General features: G+C 38.1%; 1 protein-coding gene across 12 annotated transcripts in view; it reads right to left on the bottom strand.

Moving 5' to 3' along the window:
* Positions 1-17,984, bottom strand: part of ABI2 (abl interactor 2) — a 115,163-nt gene that overhangs the window by 17,236 nt on the left and 79,943 nt on the right. For 7 of the 12 annotated variants that reach the window (XM_030916187.1, XM_010352615.2, XM_030916188.1 and 4 more), the window contains 2 exons: positions 9,631-9,717; positions 3,942-4,115 (listed from right to left, as the gene is read on the bottom strand). In XM_030916187.1, the coding sequence (XP_030772047.1) occupies positions 3,942-4,115; positions 9,631-9,717 (261 nt within the window). The remainder of the gene's footprint in view (positions 1-3,941; positions 4,116-9,630; positions 9,718-17,984) is intronic. The other 5 variants (XM_010352619.2, XM_030916189.1, XM_010352616.2 and 2 more) reach the window with 1 other exon arrangement.

The following is a 17,984-nucleotide window of genomic DNA, read 5'->3' as shown; positions in this document are numbered from 1 at the left end:
TAGTTTCTCTTGTGATTTCTTCTTATGGATTACTTAGTAGTGTGTTATTTAATTTCTAGATATTTGGGGATTTCCCAGATATATTTCTGTTGCTTATTTATAAATTATATTGTGTTCAGAGAACATACTTTGTATTATTTCAATGCTCTACATTTCCTGAAGCATTTGTTTATAGTCCAGAATGTGGTCTGTATCAGTGAAATGTATTCAGTGCATTCATACACTTGAAAGGAAAGTGCATTCTGCTGTTACTAGATGAAATGACCCATAAATTTCAATGAGGGATTGAGGTATTGTTCCTGTCTTTCTAAATCCTTACTGATTTTCTGTTTCTTCTCTCAGTTTAGAGGGGAATGTTGAAATCTATAACTGTAATTTGTATTTTTTCCTTTCAGGTTTGTCTAGTTTTGCTTCATGTCTTTTGCAGCTCAATTATTAGGTATGTATATATTTAGGACTGTTATATCCTCTTTAATTAAATAATTCACTTATTATGAAATGCCCATTCCTTACTGCAGGTAATATCCTTTGCTCTGAAACACACTTTGCCTCATATTAATACAGCCATTCCAGCTTTCTTTTGATAAATGTTCCATTCTTTTTACTTTTGCCCAAAAGTGTCCTTACATTTAAAATGGATTTCTTGTAGACAGTATATAACAGTTGGGTCCTTTTTATCCAATCTCCCAATCTCTGCCCTTTAACTCGACTTCTTTAAACATTTTACATCTGATGCAATTATTGATATGGTAAGTTTTTCAAAAAATTTTTTTCTTTATTAACGTGTATACCTCATGTACACATGAGAGAAAGCTCAGATAAATGGATAGCTAGCATAGATCTATATATGGTGACCTTTAATCTACTATCCTGCTATTCGAATTCTATTTGTTTCATTTGTTCCTGCCTCTTTTTGACTATTTTATCTTTCCTACTTGCATATTTGCAAAACCTCTTTGTTTTCTTTGTTCTCATTGCTTATTCTAAGGTTTACAATATACACCTTTAATTTATCTTACCCTATTTTCAAAGAGCATTTTACATCATAGGTAGTATATGGACCTTAGATGAGTATACAGTGGACCTGTAAATTGTATAGGTCCATGGGTTTGAACTATGTAGGTCCACTTGCATGTGGACTCAACCGAATGCAAATCAAAAATATATATTCATGGGATGAAAAACCCATGTATTACAGAGGGCCAACTTTTTGTATATGCAGTTTCCACAGGGCTGGGGGACTTGAGTATGCATGAATTTTGGTATATTGGGGGATCCTGGAGCCTATCCCCTGAGTGTACTGAGGGGGGACTAGACTTGTGTTTCCCCCTCTCATTATTTATGCCAATAAAGCTACTTTTGTATTTACTCTAAATAATAAATTATTTTTTATATCAGTGATCTTCAAAAGAGACTAAGATATGGGGAAATGTCTTTATATTTACGCATGTATTTACCACTTATTCCTCACTTCTTTTTGTAGAACTGAGATTTCATCTGCTATCACTTTTCTTTTGCCTGGAAAAGTTTTAGTATCTCTTAGCATATATGTACTAGTTATTAATTCCTATGCATCCCTCCTTTTTTTTGGTCTGTAAAGATCTTTAATTTAGGACTGGGCGCAGTGGCTCACACCTGTAATCCCAGCACTTTGGGAGGCTGAGGCAAGCAGATCACAGAGGTCCAGAGATCGAGACCAGCCTGACCAACATGGAGAAATCCCGTCTCTACTAAAACAAAATTAGCCAGGCGTGGTGGCACATGCCTGTAATCCCAGCTACTCTGGAGGCTGAGGCAGGAGAATGTCTTGAACTAGGGAGGTGGAGGTTGCTGTGAGCCGAGATCGCACCATTGCACTCCAGCCTGGGCAACAAGAGCGAAACTCCATCTCAAAAAAACAAACAAACAACAACAAAAAAAACCCAACTTTAATTTAGGAAGGATATTTTTGCTAAGAAAAGGACATTGGGTTGACATTTTCCTTCATTACTTTAAAGATTTTGCTCAATTCTCTGACTTAACAGCTTTTTGATGAGAACCATGCAGTCATTCTGATCTCTGTTCCTCTGTACGTAATGTGTCATTTTGCCTCTGATCATCTTTAAGATTTTCTAAGGTACTGGTTTTTAGCAAATTAATTACGATGTGCCTTGGGCAAGACTTTCTTTGTTTCTTCTATTTGGGGTTTACTGAACTTCTTGGATCTGTGAGTTTATAGTTTTGTGGCAGACAACTTCTAAAACAGCTCCCAGTGATTTCTGCCTCATAGTATTCATGCCTTTATGTAATCGCTACCCCTTCAGTGTTGACTAATGCCATTAACTTGCTTTAATGAACAGAAAATGGCAAAAATGACAGGTCAACACTTCTGAGATGAGGTGAAAAAAGGACTAGTGTCTTGCTTGCATTATCTTTTTGGCACTTCTTGATTGTTCATTCTAATGAAGTTAGCTGCCATGTTGTGAGCTGCCCTACGGAGAGGCCTATGGGGTCCAGAATTGTGGGCAACCTGTGGCCAACAGCCAATGAAGAAGCTTAGGCCCTCAGGCCAACAACCCACAAGGAACTAAACCCTACCAATAACCACAAGCAAGCCTGAAAGCAAAGTTTCCCTCAATCAAGCCCTGAGATTATTGCAGCCTCAGCTGATACCTTGATTGTAGCCGTGTAAAGAGTCCCTGAACCAGAGGGCCCAGCTGAGCCATGCAGAGAAACTGGGACATAATGGATGTTTTGTTTAAGCCACTAATTTCTGGAATAACGTGTTAGGTCGCAATACATAACTAATACAGTTTTCATCAAATGTGGAAACATTTTGTCTAAGATTGTTTCAACTCCTTTTCCTCTCACATCTCCTGGGGACTCCATTTACAAATATATAAACACTATTTGATCTTGTCTCACATTATCTGTTGCTCTGTTTTCCTTTTTGCCTTTTTTCCACTTTTTTCTCTGTGCCTTATTTTGGATAGTTTCTATTGTCACGGCATCAAGGTTGCTAATGCTTTCTTCTGCAGCGTGTGTTTTTCATCTCCAGAAATATTATGTTTCTCTTTCTCTCTCTTTTTAGACATATTCCATGTCTCTCTCATGTTCATGTTTTCCTTTACTTTCTTGATCACATGTGGCATTTATAGTAGCTACCTAAGAGAAAAAATTTTATTTCCTCCTTTCCAGTGCCTGTTGTTCAATGTCTGAAAACCACTATTTTGTGGGGCTTTAAAATTCCTGTTTTAGGAGGGAGGGTAAACCTGATTATTGTTGCTCTCTCTTGGCCAAAAGCCTATTATTTCTTTATAAAAGCTCTCCAAGTGATTCTAATGTGTAGCCAGCTTTCAGACTCAGTGGGTTAGTAGCTTTGATTTTCTTAAAAGAAAATTTCCTTCCAGACAGCACACATTTTTTTCTGAGCTCATTAGTCTTGATGGATTTGAAAGCTTGTATCCCAAAGTGCTACATCATAATTAGCTAATATCAAAGAAGCTTTTCACTAAAAGAAATGCCCAATATTACTTGGCAAAGAAACTGAGAAACCATTATTCTGTGGAAGAAAGTTTCATATGGAAACATTTCAACTGAAGTATCTGATTATAAGGTGACACAAAGTAATGTTCTAAAGCATGGAGGTATGAATAATAATGTGGAAAAATAATCTTCCTGAGGCCAAAGGAAACAGAAAAACACTTATAGAAACCATTCACAAAAAGCATGTCCAATAGGAACAATATAGATAACCATCAGTTTTATAAAATCAAATATTCACAGAATTTTACTAGTGTAACTTTCAAACTCATGAACCTTGTAAACTCAGTAAAAATGCAAATACAAATAAATGAAACTTCACATTGTAAAAAATAAACAAGATTTTCTTCAGTACCAGCAAATTTCATTTCTATGTAGAGGTTTCTTCCCATCTATCCAGATATCCTTCTGAAACTTACCCTTTTCCAAGTAAGAACGTGGAGCCCACGGCGGGTCCTCTTCAGCATAAGGATCACTATACTCAACCACAGCAGCTTCCTCCTCTTCGTAATCTTCTGGGGGAGGAGGAGGTGGGGGAGACTCATCAAAGACAGGTTCTTCCACAGGAGGCGGTGGAGGTGGCGCATCTGAAACTAAGAACGTATCAGGCTGACAACAAAACTATACGTTATGTGAAGTTCAGTATTTCCTATCCAAGCTTCTGGGTTTCATGGAATATAAACCTAGACTTGAAAATAAATATAATATTCCTTCAAAAAATGAATGAGCAAGAGAAATCCTCCCACCAACTATAATGTTCTAGAGCTCCAAGTATGACGTTCTCCTTCTCTTGCCCTTGGATTAGTGCTAATGGATACTGAATAAAGTTTAGACAAAATAATTACTAACTGAGCCTCTGGAACCTGTTTATACTAATACAAATCCTCTTTTTAAAGAGATCAGTACGGCCAGGAGCGGTGGCTTGGGCCTGTAATCCCAGCACTTTGGGAGGCTGAGGTAGGCGGATCATCTGTGGTCAGAAGTTCGAGATCAGCCTGGGCAACATGGTGAAACCCTGTCTCTACTAAAAATACAAAAATTAGCCACACATGGTCATGGGCGCCCATAATCCCAGCTACTCAGGAGGCCAAGGCACGAGAATCACTTGAACTGGGGAGGTGGAGGTTTCTGTGAGTTGAGATCATGCCACTCCAGCCTGGGTCATAGAGCAAGACTGCGTCTCAAAAACAACAACAGCAAAAAAAAAAAAAAATCAGAAAAGCGGGGATCAGTACAATACAGCTGAGCTTTACACTGTATTCAAGGATAAGTTATCAGAAATACTAACAATGAAAACCATATTTCACAAATTTTTAAAATATTTTTTCACTTAAATGAGTCCAGGGAATAGTAAAATTTTAATAACCCACTACTTTCCTCTTAATGAATTTTTCTAAAATAGCATTTTACCAAATCCAAGAGGAAAAAAATCATCAACAAACTTAGGTTACTTCATATATGAAGATGTTTGTTTATAGAATTTCTTCTAATTCAGACTATCATCCAGAATTTCTTCAGGCTAAATGTCCAAGTGTACTATCAGAGTAATTTAAAATATCTCCCATGGAGATCTGCCTCCACAGCTTGCATGTCAATATATAATAACATCAAAAAGATTATCTTCAAACTCAGCTACTTTAAGCTTTCAAAATGGTTGGTACATACTTGAGCACAGCTAAACAGAATGAAATGAATAAACCTGTTTATCAGCTCCCCAGGTTTAATGAACGGCACTAATTCTTATTTATGAGGTACAAGTATAGTTCCCATGTGATTCTCTACGCAATCCAATTTATTTAGTATTTTTTAATCTAAGCCTACCAATTGAATTAAATGGATTTTTTTTTTTTTTTTTTTTTTTTTTTTTTGAGACAGAGTCTTGCTCTGTAACCCAGGCTGGAGTGCAGTGGTGCAACCTTGGCTCACTGCAAGCTCCACCTCCTGGGTTCACGCCATTCTCCTGCCTCAGCCTCCCAAGTAGCTAGGACTACAGGTGCCCGCCACCACACTGGGTTAATTTTTTGTATTTTTAGTACAGATGGGGTTTCACTGTGTTAGCCAGGATGGTCTCGATTTCCTGACCTCATGATCCGCCCACCTCGGCCTCCCAAAGTGCTGGGATTACAGGTGTGAGCCACCGTGCCTGGCGAATTAAATGGATTTTCGAAGACTGCTGATGCCTGGTGGGAGCCAGCCACATCAACACCATGCTGTCTTATCAGTATTCTTCCCATCTGCTGTGCCCCTCTATACTGATCTACTTTATAAACTTTAAAACTTCAGTCATTAAATAGAATGTCTTTCATCCAAATAGTTTTTATTAATAAACAAAGGATACAGATATGTGATTTACCATATACTTGGGTGAGAAAGAGCAATTTATCCTATTTCCATTTGTAAGATAAAAAGACTTTAAACAATTGCACAGAACCATAGATCCAAAGGAACTTTCAAAACAATAACCTTGAGAAATGTCACTACAAAATTACTCAAAGATGCTGCCATTGGTCATTTTTACTTTTCTTGTAACTGCCAGTTTAATAAGCTACCACTTTTGACTTAAAATGTTCCAATTACTCAGCTAGCCCTTTGTAATGCATTATTTCATTTCATCTTTACATTGGGAGGTGGTGTTTTTCATTTTATAGATGTGGAAACTGGCTTTCCAAGATTAAGTATTCCAAACAGCAAGTAAGTGGAAAAGCACCTGAACTCCAATGCCTGTTATCTTAAAAGCTACACTACTATGGGCTGAGATAAATTTTAAAATCTTCAAGTCATGCTTCATTAGTATTTATTCAACAAACATTAACTAATATGGCTGGATATTATGCTCAGCATTGAGAAAAGGGCAGTAGGCAAAAGTCATGAAGACACGAACGACCAAATCTTCATTTACAATTGAGTGTAGTGTGTGCTTTAAGATACTACAGGAGCACACAGCATAAACCACACTTGTTATGTGGGTGAGGAAAGGCTTCTTGAAACCTGAAGGAAGAGTAAGAGTTAATGGGGAGGAAGCAGGGAGGGTAGGATGGCGTAGGGATTGATATTTCATGTCAGATATAAAGAACAAAACAAGGCCAGGTGGGGAGGCTCACGCCTGTAATCCCAGCACTTTGGGAGGCTGAGGCAGGCGGATCACTTGAGCTCGGGAGTTCAAGACCAGCCTGGCCAATATGGCGAAACCCCGTCTCTACTAAAAATACAAAAATTAGCCACATGTGGTGACGTACACGTGTAATCTCAGCTACTCGCGAGGCTGAGGCACGAGAATCACTTGAACCCGAGAGGGGAAGGTGGCAGTGAGCCAAGATCACACCACTGTACTCCAGCCTGGGTGACAGAGTGAGTCTGTCTCAAAAAAAAAAAAAAAAAAGGACAATACAAGTAGGAAGGTAAGAAAAGCAAGAAACTTTCAAAGAACTGTCCAAAATTCAGTAGCCAGAGGCATGAGGAAGCCGAAGAGGATGAGGAAGGAAGCGCCTTACAGCAGTTTGGACTCTATCCAAAGAGCCATGGGGAGCCACAGAAAGATTTTAAGGCGAATAACAGGGTCATAGCTGTACTTCTTACCCCAGTATAACTAGGTCACTATAACTGGTTTCAAATTATTCCAGACTTCTTCCAAACATTAAACTTAATGCACAGTATTTGCTACCACGGAATATCTTCGAAATAATATACCTGGAAAGCTTTGAAGATAATTACAAAGAATTATCTTTGAAGACATACCAAAAGAAAAGCATGTATCTTCCCAAGGTGAATGTTTTTTAAAGAGTTTAAAGACTTAAACATTATTTGAATGTTTAAGTCCTGCCACGTCTGTAAAATTAGTCACAGCACACCTCATACACAATTTTTTAATACATAGTGTACATGAGAAACATATATGATTGTAGGAAGAGATGAAAAAGACTAATCTAAAAGGCAATCAACTGTGACAGGGTGGCCAAATTAGGGAATGACTTTTTAAAATATGGGTAGTGCTGCTATAATAATGTTTTGCAGTCATCTACTTAAAACATTTCTAAGTCTTAAATTGATACTCATGCACTTTACTATTAAATTAAAACAATACTTCTTAGGTTTGGTTCATGAAACATTTTGCTGTTTCTACAAAGTTTGCAGCTTTCACTGGTGACTGGCGAAAACCAATGACATCCTGCTTTAAATCCTATTCAACTTTCAAGTCTCATTTTTTGCTAAGAAAATGACACGTAGTTGCTATACAAACATTGGTGCTTCATTAATGGCTTAGTCTTCAATGTCAGTTTCAAAATCTGGCCTTTACTCCAGAAGCTGCTCAGAACCACTTTTGTTCAGAATGAATGACAATATCTCACAGAACATGCAGTAGCAACTGATTGGGAGAATTCTCTAAGGTGCATGCTCATCACAACAGTAAAAACAGAAAAAACTCCCAGGGTATTATTCAAGTGACTACCTTCATTAATCATTGTAATTAAACAGGATTTGTGATGGAAGAAAATTCTCTTTTACTGTAATGACATTTACTTAGACTTTCCACTTTGTACGGAGTATGTAGAATGGAACCAGCATTGGAAAGTCCTTCAATTCCGGTACTGTAATTAAATCCTTTTCTACTTGGTACTTACCCTGTTTACATGCAGCAGACATTTTTTAAAACCTGAGAACAGTGACCTTGTATCCCACACTTGACCTCACAAGCCTGGAAGAGGATCACACTATAGCTGTGCTTGGCACATGCTGAACTATTAATAGTTGAATCTTGCTGAGAGGCAGTTTTCTCCTCGAGCCAATGTGGGTCACGCCCAAGCTAAAGAAGAGTGGGCCCCAATAGCATAATTTAAAACATATGAAATCTACCTAATTATATATGAAAATAGCTCTTAAACTCAACAAAACATCTTACAAAGTCACAATGTGGTAAACATTACAGGTGTCCATGGAGTACCTTCCAATAAACAAAAGTAAGTAAAATAGACTATTTTCAGAAATTAGTAAATAGAGATGCAAAGGCATCTGAAAGACACTGAGCCCTCAGGCCAGTAAGACTGAATTATTAGTTAAAATACAACCACATCTAGAAGAATGTGCTGATTAAAGGGGGGCATTTAGTCAGCTACAGAAGCAGAAAAAAGGGGCGACCAAAAGTGCCTGCTATGTGTCAGATGTTTTTCCAAGTGCTGGGAAAACAGCTAGCAAGCAAAACAGGCAAAAATCCTTGCTCTTATAGAGTTTACATTCTGGTACTAGCAGTGCCTATTTCCAAATAACCAGGAATCCTAAGCCACAGATTGCAAATTTTTCTATACCACCAGTAAGGTCATCCATCCTTGTTATGAGATATATACACTGGACTACTTTGGTCTGATGACATGAGATCTTTAATATCATTCTCCTAGTTCAAATCATGTAACCTTATTATTGTGATGTAACCCTCACAAAGACTGCCCATAGGAAGAGGATTCGTCCATCGTACAGTCTATGTTCACTGGTCTCTGTGACAGCAATTCCTCACTGAATGTTGATACAGGCCTCCTGATTTGTCATCGGTCTCCTGAGCTCCATAATGCTTCCCTAGAAGACTCAAGGTATCAACAAAATTAGTTACCTGAACAGGCCAAGGGAAATTCATTCCCAACCTATGAGGCCTCTTGGGAGACAGACTGGCAGCCTCGTCCTCTGAGCCCTACCATAAATGGCCCTTCTGATATTTGAAATCACAAAACTGGAGGAAGATTCTCAGGCCACCTGTAAAGATTCTCAGGCCACCTGTAATACCCCTAAAACTCCAGTGATAAGAAACTAGACTACCACTTATCTGAGCAACCCAGAGAAAAAGATGGGATATCTAGTGATTAAACAATACCTCCTCAGTTGGAGGTGATCTTTCTTTTCTTATATGTGCCTTGTTTTATATGTATTTGTCTTATATCTTTACTATTAGTTATTTAAAAGTAGAAAATTTCTCTATTTTATCTCCACTAGCCAGATAGTTACTTGTTCATAATATTGAAATGTCTGAAGTATCAGCAAATGAATGACTATCCAGTCAATCACATATAAATGACATTTTATGCCTATAATCTGATCTACAGCATAAAGAAGACATAAACTTACTATTTTCTTGGACTCTGGCCACAAATCCCATTAAAGGTAACTGAGGAGTTACCTGTAGGATGGAGGGAGGAGGAGGAGCAAGAGATACTGCAAAAACAAAAAAGGTGTGGAGGATAAGGGATAAGGGCGAGTTACATTAAAAGGAAAGGATAATACAATAAAATAAATACATAAAGGAGGGAAACTACCATTCACAAACATTTTATCAGTGATCTCAAGGATCCCCTGTTGAGGGACAACTCATTAACACATAAAACAAAGTACTGGGAGAATTTTTAGTAAGTTTGTGAAAATCACAACAGGAAGCATTTAGCATACAAAGATATGTTAAATATATATATAACATAATCATATGTTTTACATATATATAACATATAACTGATCTTTTTTCATATCATAACATCATGCCTTCTCAACGAAAGCACTTCTGCAGATTACCATGATGTTGTTTTCTGAATTTTACATTTAAATGTTTGTCAATACAGAGAGAAAAAAATATTACATCCCAACACTCTAAATGTATACTTTTTATTACTCTAATAATAGGCAAGTTAATTGGTTCTTCATTCATTAATTAGACAAATACTGACTTCCTACTAAGTAAGTGGCAAACACCTGCTATGAAAACAGTTATCAAAACTGTCCTCTGAGAATCGGGTGCTATGTCATTACAATTTTTCATAATCCGAACTCATTGGTACATTTCCTCCCTGATGGTGTAGAAAAGTGCGGGCCTTAATCAAATCATTCCACTCTCCTTCCCAAGGTAGATTTCCCTGCAACTCAATCACCTGGCACAGTGCCTAGAACTAGTAAACTGTCAACAAATGTTTAACATATATAAATGCACTAATAAGCCAGGTATCTGTGGAAACTAAAGAGGCAAAAACAAAAAAAAGAAAGATTACAGTTACAGTTTCCTTTAGAATGGGTACGAAGTATGATATGCATTTTCTTATAAAGAGAAAATGACTGTATTCGCTCCAAAATATAGTTAAGACTAATAAAACTAAAAAGATGAACACGTCTCTGCTCTAAGGTGATCACATTCTATTGAAATAGAAGAATACATGATAATCTTAACCCAACAATATTTGCAGCAATTCCCCAGAAGTAGTGGTGGAGGTGAGGAGGGCTACAATGAAATGACCTTTCAACAGGGACTTGAAGAAAGGAACCCGCCAAGCAGACAGGGGTTGAGAAAGATAATCAAGTTGAGAGAACCAAGTGAGGGTGAAGGCTCAGAGGCATAAAACAGCATAACCAGTTCACAGGACCATAAATGCTTCCATATGGCTAGGAAAAGATACCCAAAGATAAAGTAAAAAACCCAGAAATATCAATGGAAGGATATGAAATAGGGAAGGATCTTATATGCCTGATGGAAGAGTGCTTAGTGGAAACAGGTTGGATTTTCAAGTCACTCAGCCTCAAATCTCTGATCCATCATTTCCTGGCTGTTTGGATAGTTAGTCAATTAACTTCTTCAGGCCTATTCCATAAATGTGATACAAAAACAAGGTAAAGTAACCTACTTCACATAGTGGCTGCAAAGACTAAAAAAAGACAATGGATGTGGAAAGCATAAGCCAGTGGCTGGCACGTAATAAATTAAAGCAGTTTCTAGAAAAGGAGGGAACTTTAAAAGTGTGGGAAGAGAGTACTTGGCAACTAATGATTTAGCTAGCATATCAAGGACAACAACAAGCTGAAGACCATTCTTAGATTTTTACCCTTTGTAACTATAAAGATGGAGATGTCATTAATTATGTTAAGCCTGGTAGGTAGTACTGGGAAAGAAATGGGATGGTAAATGGGTAAGTCAGGGAGAGATAATGATATGATACATTTGGGTTGAGATTATGCAAAATATCTAGAGCTGATGCTATGGACAGATGCAGGGAGGACATATAAATGCACAGACAAGAATTAAGCAGATAATCTTGAATATCTAAATGCAAAGAACAGAGTAGTATAACCCTAGAAATTGGTACGTTTCTTTAAAAGACACCTTTGGTTAGGTTCTTCCCTAAAGTCATAATTCTTGACAGTAAATCCTTGATTTGTGTGTCTGCTTCCCACTCAGAGGCTTACAACAACTGTTGATATGTTCATAATACCATTTCCAAGAGTAAGCAGAAGACGATGAAAAGAGAACGTAGCACAGACAAAAAAGATAAAACTGAGAAACAGTAGCAGGCAGCAACTGGCACTAGAAGAGTAGAGACAGGGCATGTGTTCACATCCAAGATGAAATGCTCCTTTTCTGTTGGCATATATTCTAACCTTCCACGTAACAGAAAAGTGGGAAATTTCCCACTTCAGTCACTGTTTCTCTACCAAACATAAAAAACGACCTTTTGGTACTCAGCTAAAAAAGAATGATTAGGTGCTTACTACATCAGTCTTTTTGTGGGTAGACTGAGGTTTTTTTTTTTAAGATGAATATGCTTATTTCTTTTCTACTTCTGAAAGTGAAAATCTGAAGCCATAGTGGTTTTAAGAAGTACACCAGCGGCCAGGCACGCTGGCTCATGCCTGTAATCCCATCACTTTGGAAGGCCGAGGGGGGTGCATTACCTGAGGTCAGGAGTTCAAGACCAGCCTGGCCAGCATGGTGAAATCCCATCTCTACTAAAAATACACAAATTAGCCAGGCGTGGTGGCAGGTGCCTGTAATCCCAGCTACTCGGGAGGCTGAGCCAGGAGAATCACTTGAACCCAGAAGGCAGAGGTTGCAATGAGCTGAGATCACACCACTGCACTCCAGCCTGGGCAACAAGAGCGAAACTCCACTTCAAAAAAAAGAAGTCCACCAGCAGCCAGGGAAAGATCAATCGCAGTTCTTCCTTAAAAGAATGACTTGGTAACAAGTTAGGCTTTTTTCAAAGCTAGTCTAAGGCATGTTCAAAAATTCAGTTCCATCTGCGGTTACAAAGGTCATCCCAAATTCTACTTTTCTCCAGCACAAACCTTTAACAAGGTGGTCCAAATTAATTCAGATACCACATCATTTTCTTGTTGGACCATGTAAGATCTCATCTGACAAGAATGTCTGTGAGCCAGAATATACTGTCTTTCCTGGAGTTGAGCTGAAAACAAACCATTTTAAGTGAATTTAAGCAGAATTCTGAGCAAAGAATTGTTGCAATATTCAGTTCTAATCCTAGTCATTTTGTGAACAGGCAAAGAAGAGCAGGAAGCAAACTTGTTTTCATTTCATTTAGCTAAAATGATTCCTCATAAGACAAGACTCTCCCAATAACCACCAAAAGATCTCCAAACTTAGATTCTGTTACATAATTTTCACAATATACAAGGATGAAGTTAATGTGAAGATAGGCTCACCATGTGACTAGAATTTATAAAGAGATCATAAGTAGAAGAGCTATGAGAATTACAGCTGTGTGCACAAAGCAACGTTTAGATATGAACAGTAAAAGGCTTTCCAAGCAAACCAAACCTAAATGATGAGTCTGTGCTGATGAAATATACAGACTTTCCAAGTATAACCTTCTTGGTTATTTATAGAGTTCTTTGAAGCATCACTGAAGCTTGCATTTTAAATGTCCAATTTAAAAAGTTTGGAAAAATTAAGCTTTTACATCTTATTTTTACAGCTTTATACTTTGAGAATATTAGACAAAATAAGCACTCTAAACACTACTTCTAAAGTCATTACTGAACATCATATTTAGATGATATATATATGTATGTTATATAGCCCATGCGAGTTTAGATGCTTACATTTTTTTCCCAGTGAAGGAAATAAACAATTTATAAGTGTAGTATTTTCTAAACATGAATACCAATGTAGAACAAGAGGTAGGTAAAAGTGAATTCAGGCTGGACGCGATGGATCACACCTGTAATCCCAGCACTTCGGGAGGCCAAGGCAGTAACAAAATGACTAGGATTAGAACTGAATATTGCGACAATTCTTTGCTAAAAATTCTGCTTAAATTCTCTTAGAATGGTTTGTTTTCTGCTCAACTCCAAGAAAGACAGTATATTCTGGCTCACAGACATTCTAGTTAGATGAGATCTTACATGGTCCAAAAAGAAAATGATGTGATATCTGAATTAATTTGGACCACCTTGTTAAAGGTTTGCCTTGGAGAAAAGTAGAATTTGGGATGACCTTTGTAATCCCAGATGGAAGTGGATCAGTTGAGGTCAGGAGTCAGAGACCAGCCTGGCCAACCTGGTGAAACCTTGTCTCTATTTAAAAAAAAAAAAAGCCGGGCGCGGTGGCTCAAGCCTGTAATCCCAGCACTTTGGGAGGCCAAGACGGGCAGATCACAAGGTCAGGAGATCGAGACCATCCTGGCTAACACGGTGAAACCCCGTCTCTTCTAAAAAATACAAAAAAGCTAGCCGGGCGAGGTGGCGGGGGCCTGTAGTCCCAGCTACTCGGGAGGCTGAGGCAGGAGAATGGCGTAAACCCGGGAGGCAGAGCTTGCAGTGAGCTGAGATCCGGCCTCTGCACTCCAGCCTGGACGACAGAGCGAGACTCCGTCTCAAAAAAAAAAAAAAAAAGAGAGAGAGGGGGCATGGTGGCAAGCACCTGTAGTTCCAGCTACTTGGGAGGCTGAGGCAGGAGAATCACTTGAACCCAGGAGGTGGAGGTTGCAGTGAGCCAAGATTGCGCCGCTGCACTCCAGCCTGGGCAACAAACAAAGCAAGACTTTGGGGGAAAAAAAAATCTTCCTGCTCCTGCTCCTTATTTATATTTTGCTAAAGCCCCATCACATCAGTATTCTTCTAGACATTTTAGACATTTATGGTGGTGCTGTAACTTCACAAATCATTTAGAGAATATGTGAAATGGCTTTTATTTTGCAATAGCACTATCCCAACATTGTTTTCTACTTTTTTAGTCGCTTTTAATACCATTCAGGGGTTATTAAGCCTGACACTTTCTCTTTGTGAAACAGCACACCCATTCAGGAACTCCTATATCTCATAGAACTATATTTAGATACATCTCCTGGAACCAACATTCACTTTATGAACTTTTTTCAAAAGCTTTTAAGAAATTATGAGCAGTAAAATACATGCTACTTTCTCCTAAAGGCTTTAATACTTACATGCTACATTACTGATTCATTAACAAACAAGGTTTATGTAAGTATACATATACATACTCACATGTGGATATATGTATATTCTTCTTGACCACAAGGTGCTTCATATTTACATTTAAAGTAGAGACTGTTAACTCATAATTAGCCCTATGTGTTTCTATGACCCACCCCCCTTACCACTGGCAACATGAATGATAAATTGGTATTCCTATTTCATTGGCTGGATTAGATTAAGAAATAATGAGAACCAAAGGGATTTCAGTTATGCCCTGATCAAAGGGTTCCTTTCAATAACTTGTTTCTGAAATAATCTCATGAAAAAACAATTATTGTGCTCCTAAGACTTGGCAATAGACACTGGGTGTTATATATTTTAACTCCTATAATTGCCCTTTTTCAAATTCAGATCAAATTGTACATTAACAAATATAGTAATAACACTGCTAGATTTACACCTCACAGAACCCCACTGAATTTATATTCACATGACACCCTCCAGATTGTCAGCTCACTTCCTCAGAAGCATGCAACCACAGCAAGACTCCAATTAGCAAAAAAAAAAAAAAAAAAAAAAAACAACCTCATAAAACACACACTTCAGATCATTTTTGTTAAATCAGAGTATTAGTTACTTCAGAAAGCACAACAAATACTCTCATTGTAAATATGAAAACAATAGGGACAACTGCAGGGCCAGTGGGATTAATACAGGAGACTTACATAAGTTTTTTTTTGAGACAGGGTCTCATTCTGTTGCCCAGGCTGGAGTACAGTGGCACAATCTCAGCTCACTGAAACTTCCACCTCCTAGCTCAATCAATCCTTCTGCCTCAGCCTCCTGAGTAGCTGGGACTGCAGGCACCTGCCACAGCGCTTGACTCATAAATAATATTCTAATGAATATAAAATAAAAGTACATCCAACAGCCTTAGAACACTGATTCACAAATCATTAAGTCTTGCAAAAAGAGCTCTTCCAAGAAAATGGTTTAGTTAGAAAAAAAATTAGTTTAGAAAAAGTACCCTGATTAACCAACTAACAATGCTGTGGCCACCCACTTTAAACAGTTATCAAATCCCTGGAGATCAAAGGCAGAACTTAATAGAGCAGAGTACAGAAAAACAAAAAAGTGCAACTAAATTGACTCACACATTACACAGAAAGCCTAACAATCCCAATTCACCTTACTTCCATGAGTGAGAAAAATACTTTTCCTTAAAATCATTCCATAAAGTGGGGATATTTTTACTTTAACATATACTTTCAAGCATTTGAAAATCAGATTTACAAAGAAACTATTGAAATATGTATTATAAAATACATTTAAATATGTGCTTAAACAGCCTTCAAATAAATTCTACCTACAGCGTTCTCATAGGACTATTTTGAAGCATACACGAACAAAGCAGGAAATATCCCTGTATACGCTGGGCGCGGTGGCTCAAGCCTGTAATCCCAGCACTCTGGGAGGCCAAGACAAGTGGATGACTTGAGGTCAGGAGTTTGAGACCAGCTTGGCCAAGATGGTGAAACCCCATCTCTACTAAAAATACAAAAATTAGCTGGGCATGGTGGCAGGCGCCTGTAATCCCCGCTACTTGAGAGGCTGAGGCAGGATAATTGCTTGAACCCAGGAGGTAGAGTTTGCAGTGAGCCGAGATTGTACCACTGCACTCCAGCCTGGGTGACAAAGTAAGACTCAGTCTCAAAACAAAACAAAACAAAAATTAGCCAGGCGTGGTGGCAGGTACCTGTAATCCCAGTTACTCAGGAGGCTGAGGCGGGAGAAACGTTTGAACCGGGAAGGTGAGGTTGCAGTGAGCCAAGATTGTGCCACTGCACTCTAGCCTGGGCAACAGAGTGCAACTCCATTAAAAAAAAAAAGAAAAGAAAAGAAAAGAAAAGAAAAAGAAATAACCCTGTATATACTTACTATATATCATGTATAGTTCGTCTCAAGCTCTAACAGTGAAGCATCTCTCAGCTCCATAATGGAACCAACCCATTTTGGACTAACATCTGAGAGGGCCAAAGAGACAGCCCAGCTTCAGCAGAACTATGAAACAGGCTATAACTAAAATTTAACATTTTTATAAACTAAAATTTAAAAATAAAAAATGCATTTAAATACAAAACAGCACCTGAACAAATGTAAATCTGAAAACATGGTTTAAAAGAAGAATGTATAAAAAGGGCAGTTTTATCAAAATTTAAGTTCAGAATGATTTAAAAAGGACTGTACAGCCAAAAACAAAAATGTGAGAAAAGATAAAAGTACATATCAATTAAGGCAGTTGGTATTCACACTATGGTTTGCACTGGATGGACTACAAATACAGCATTTAACTTACAAGAGGGACCCAGAACAGAGAAGGAATTTGGATAAATGAACAAGGGATTCATTTGGCATTCAACAAACAGTTCCTGATCAATATTCCAGGATGTAACTGTATAAAAGACTGACAAGGTCTCAGGCTTTCATGCACTTTATATCACATCCTTTCATCCGCCTTCCCCTCCACAAAAGAGAAGACTTGGGAGGGTAAGAAAAGATTTTTTTTAATATGTAGGTAGGACATGGAACCCAGGCCAGGCACGGTGACTCATGCCTGTAATCCCAGCACTCTAGGAGGCTGAGGTGGGTGGATCATTTAAGGTCAGGAGTTTGAGACCAGCCTGGCCAACATAGTGAAACCCCATCTCTACAACAAAATACAAAAATTAGCTAGATGTGGTGGTGGGTGCCTGTAATCCCAACTACTCAGGAGCCTGAGGCAGGAGAATAGCTTGAACCCAAGAGGCGGGCGTTGCAGTGATCAGAGATCACGCCACTGCACTCCATCCTAGGCAACAAAGCGAGACTCCATCTCAATTTAAAAAAAAAAAAAAAATTAAAGAACAGAAAGAAAGAACATGGAACTTAGAAAACCTAAGTTCAAATCCTAACCTGACCATCACCTCAGCCTCATTTTCCTCACCTATAAGATATAGGAAAATGATCACCAATCTTGTTTTGTACATGATTCTAAGAATCAAATGAGATAATATGAAAACATTAGTTAAATTAAGTGTTTATGCTGAAGGATCAAATTTCTTCTGCAAGACTCTTACAAAGAATATCACTATAGATCGCAGCCACAGAGACAAACTGCAGCTCCATAAAATTCAAGGCTTATCAAAGATGGAATGAGTTGAACCCAATATCAGAGGTGTTCACACATAGGCTTACTGGCTTCTTGGCAAAAATACAGAAAAACATAAGTAAGT

Source organism: Rhinopithecus roxellana, chromosome 14, assembly GCF_007565055.1.
Source record: "Rhinopithecus roxellana isolate Shanxi Qingling chromosome 14, ASM756505v1, whole genome shotgun sequence".
Classification (NCBI taxonomy): Eukaryota; Metazoa; Chordata; class Mammalia; order Primates; family Cercopithecidae; genus Rhinopithecus; species Rhinopithecus roxellana.
Note: the sequence above shows the minus strand (reverse complement) of the source record. Positions and strands in the feature narration are given on the sequence as shown.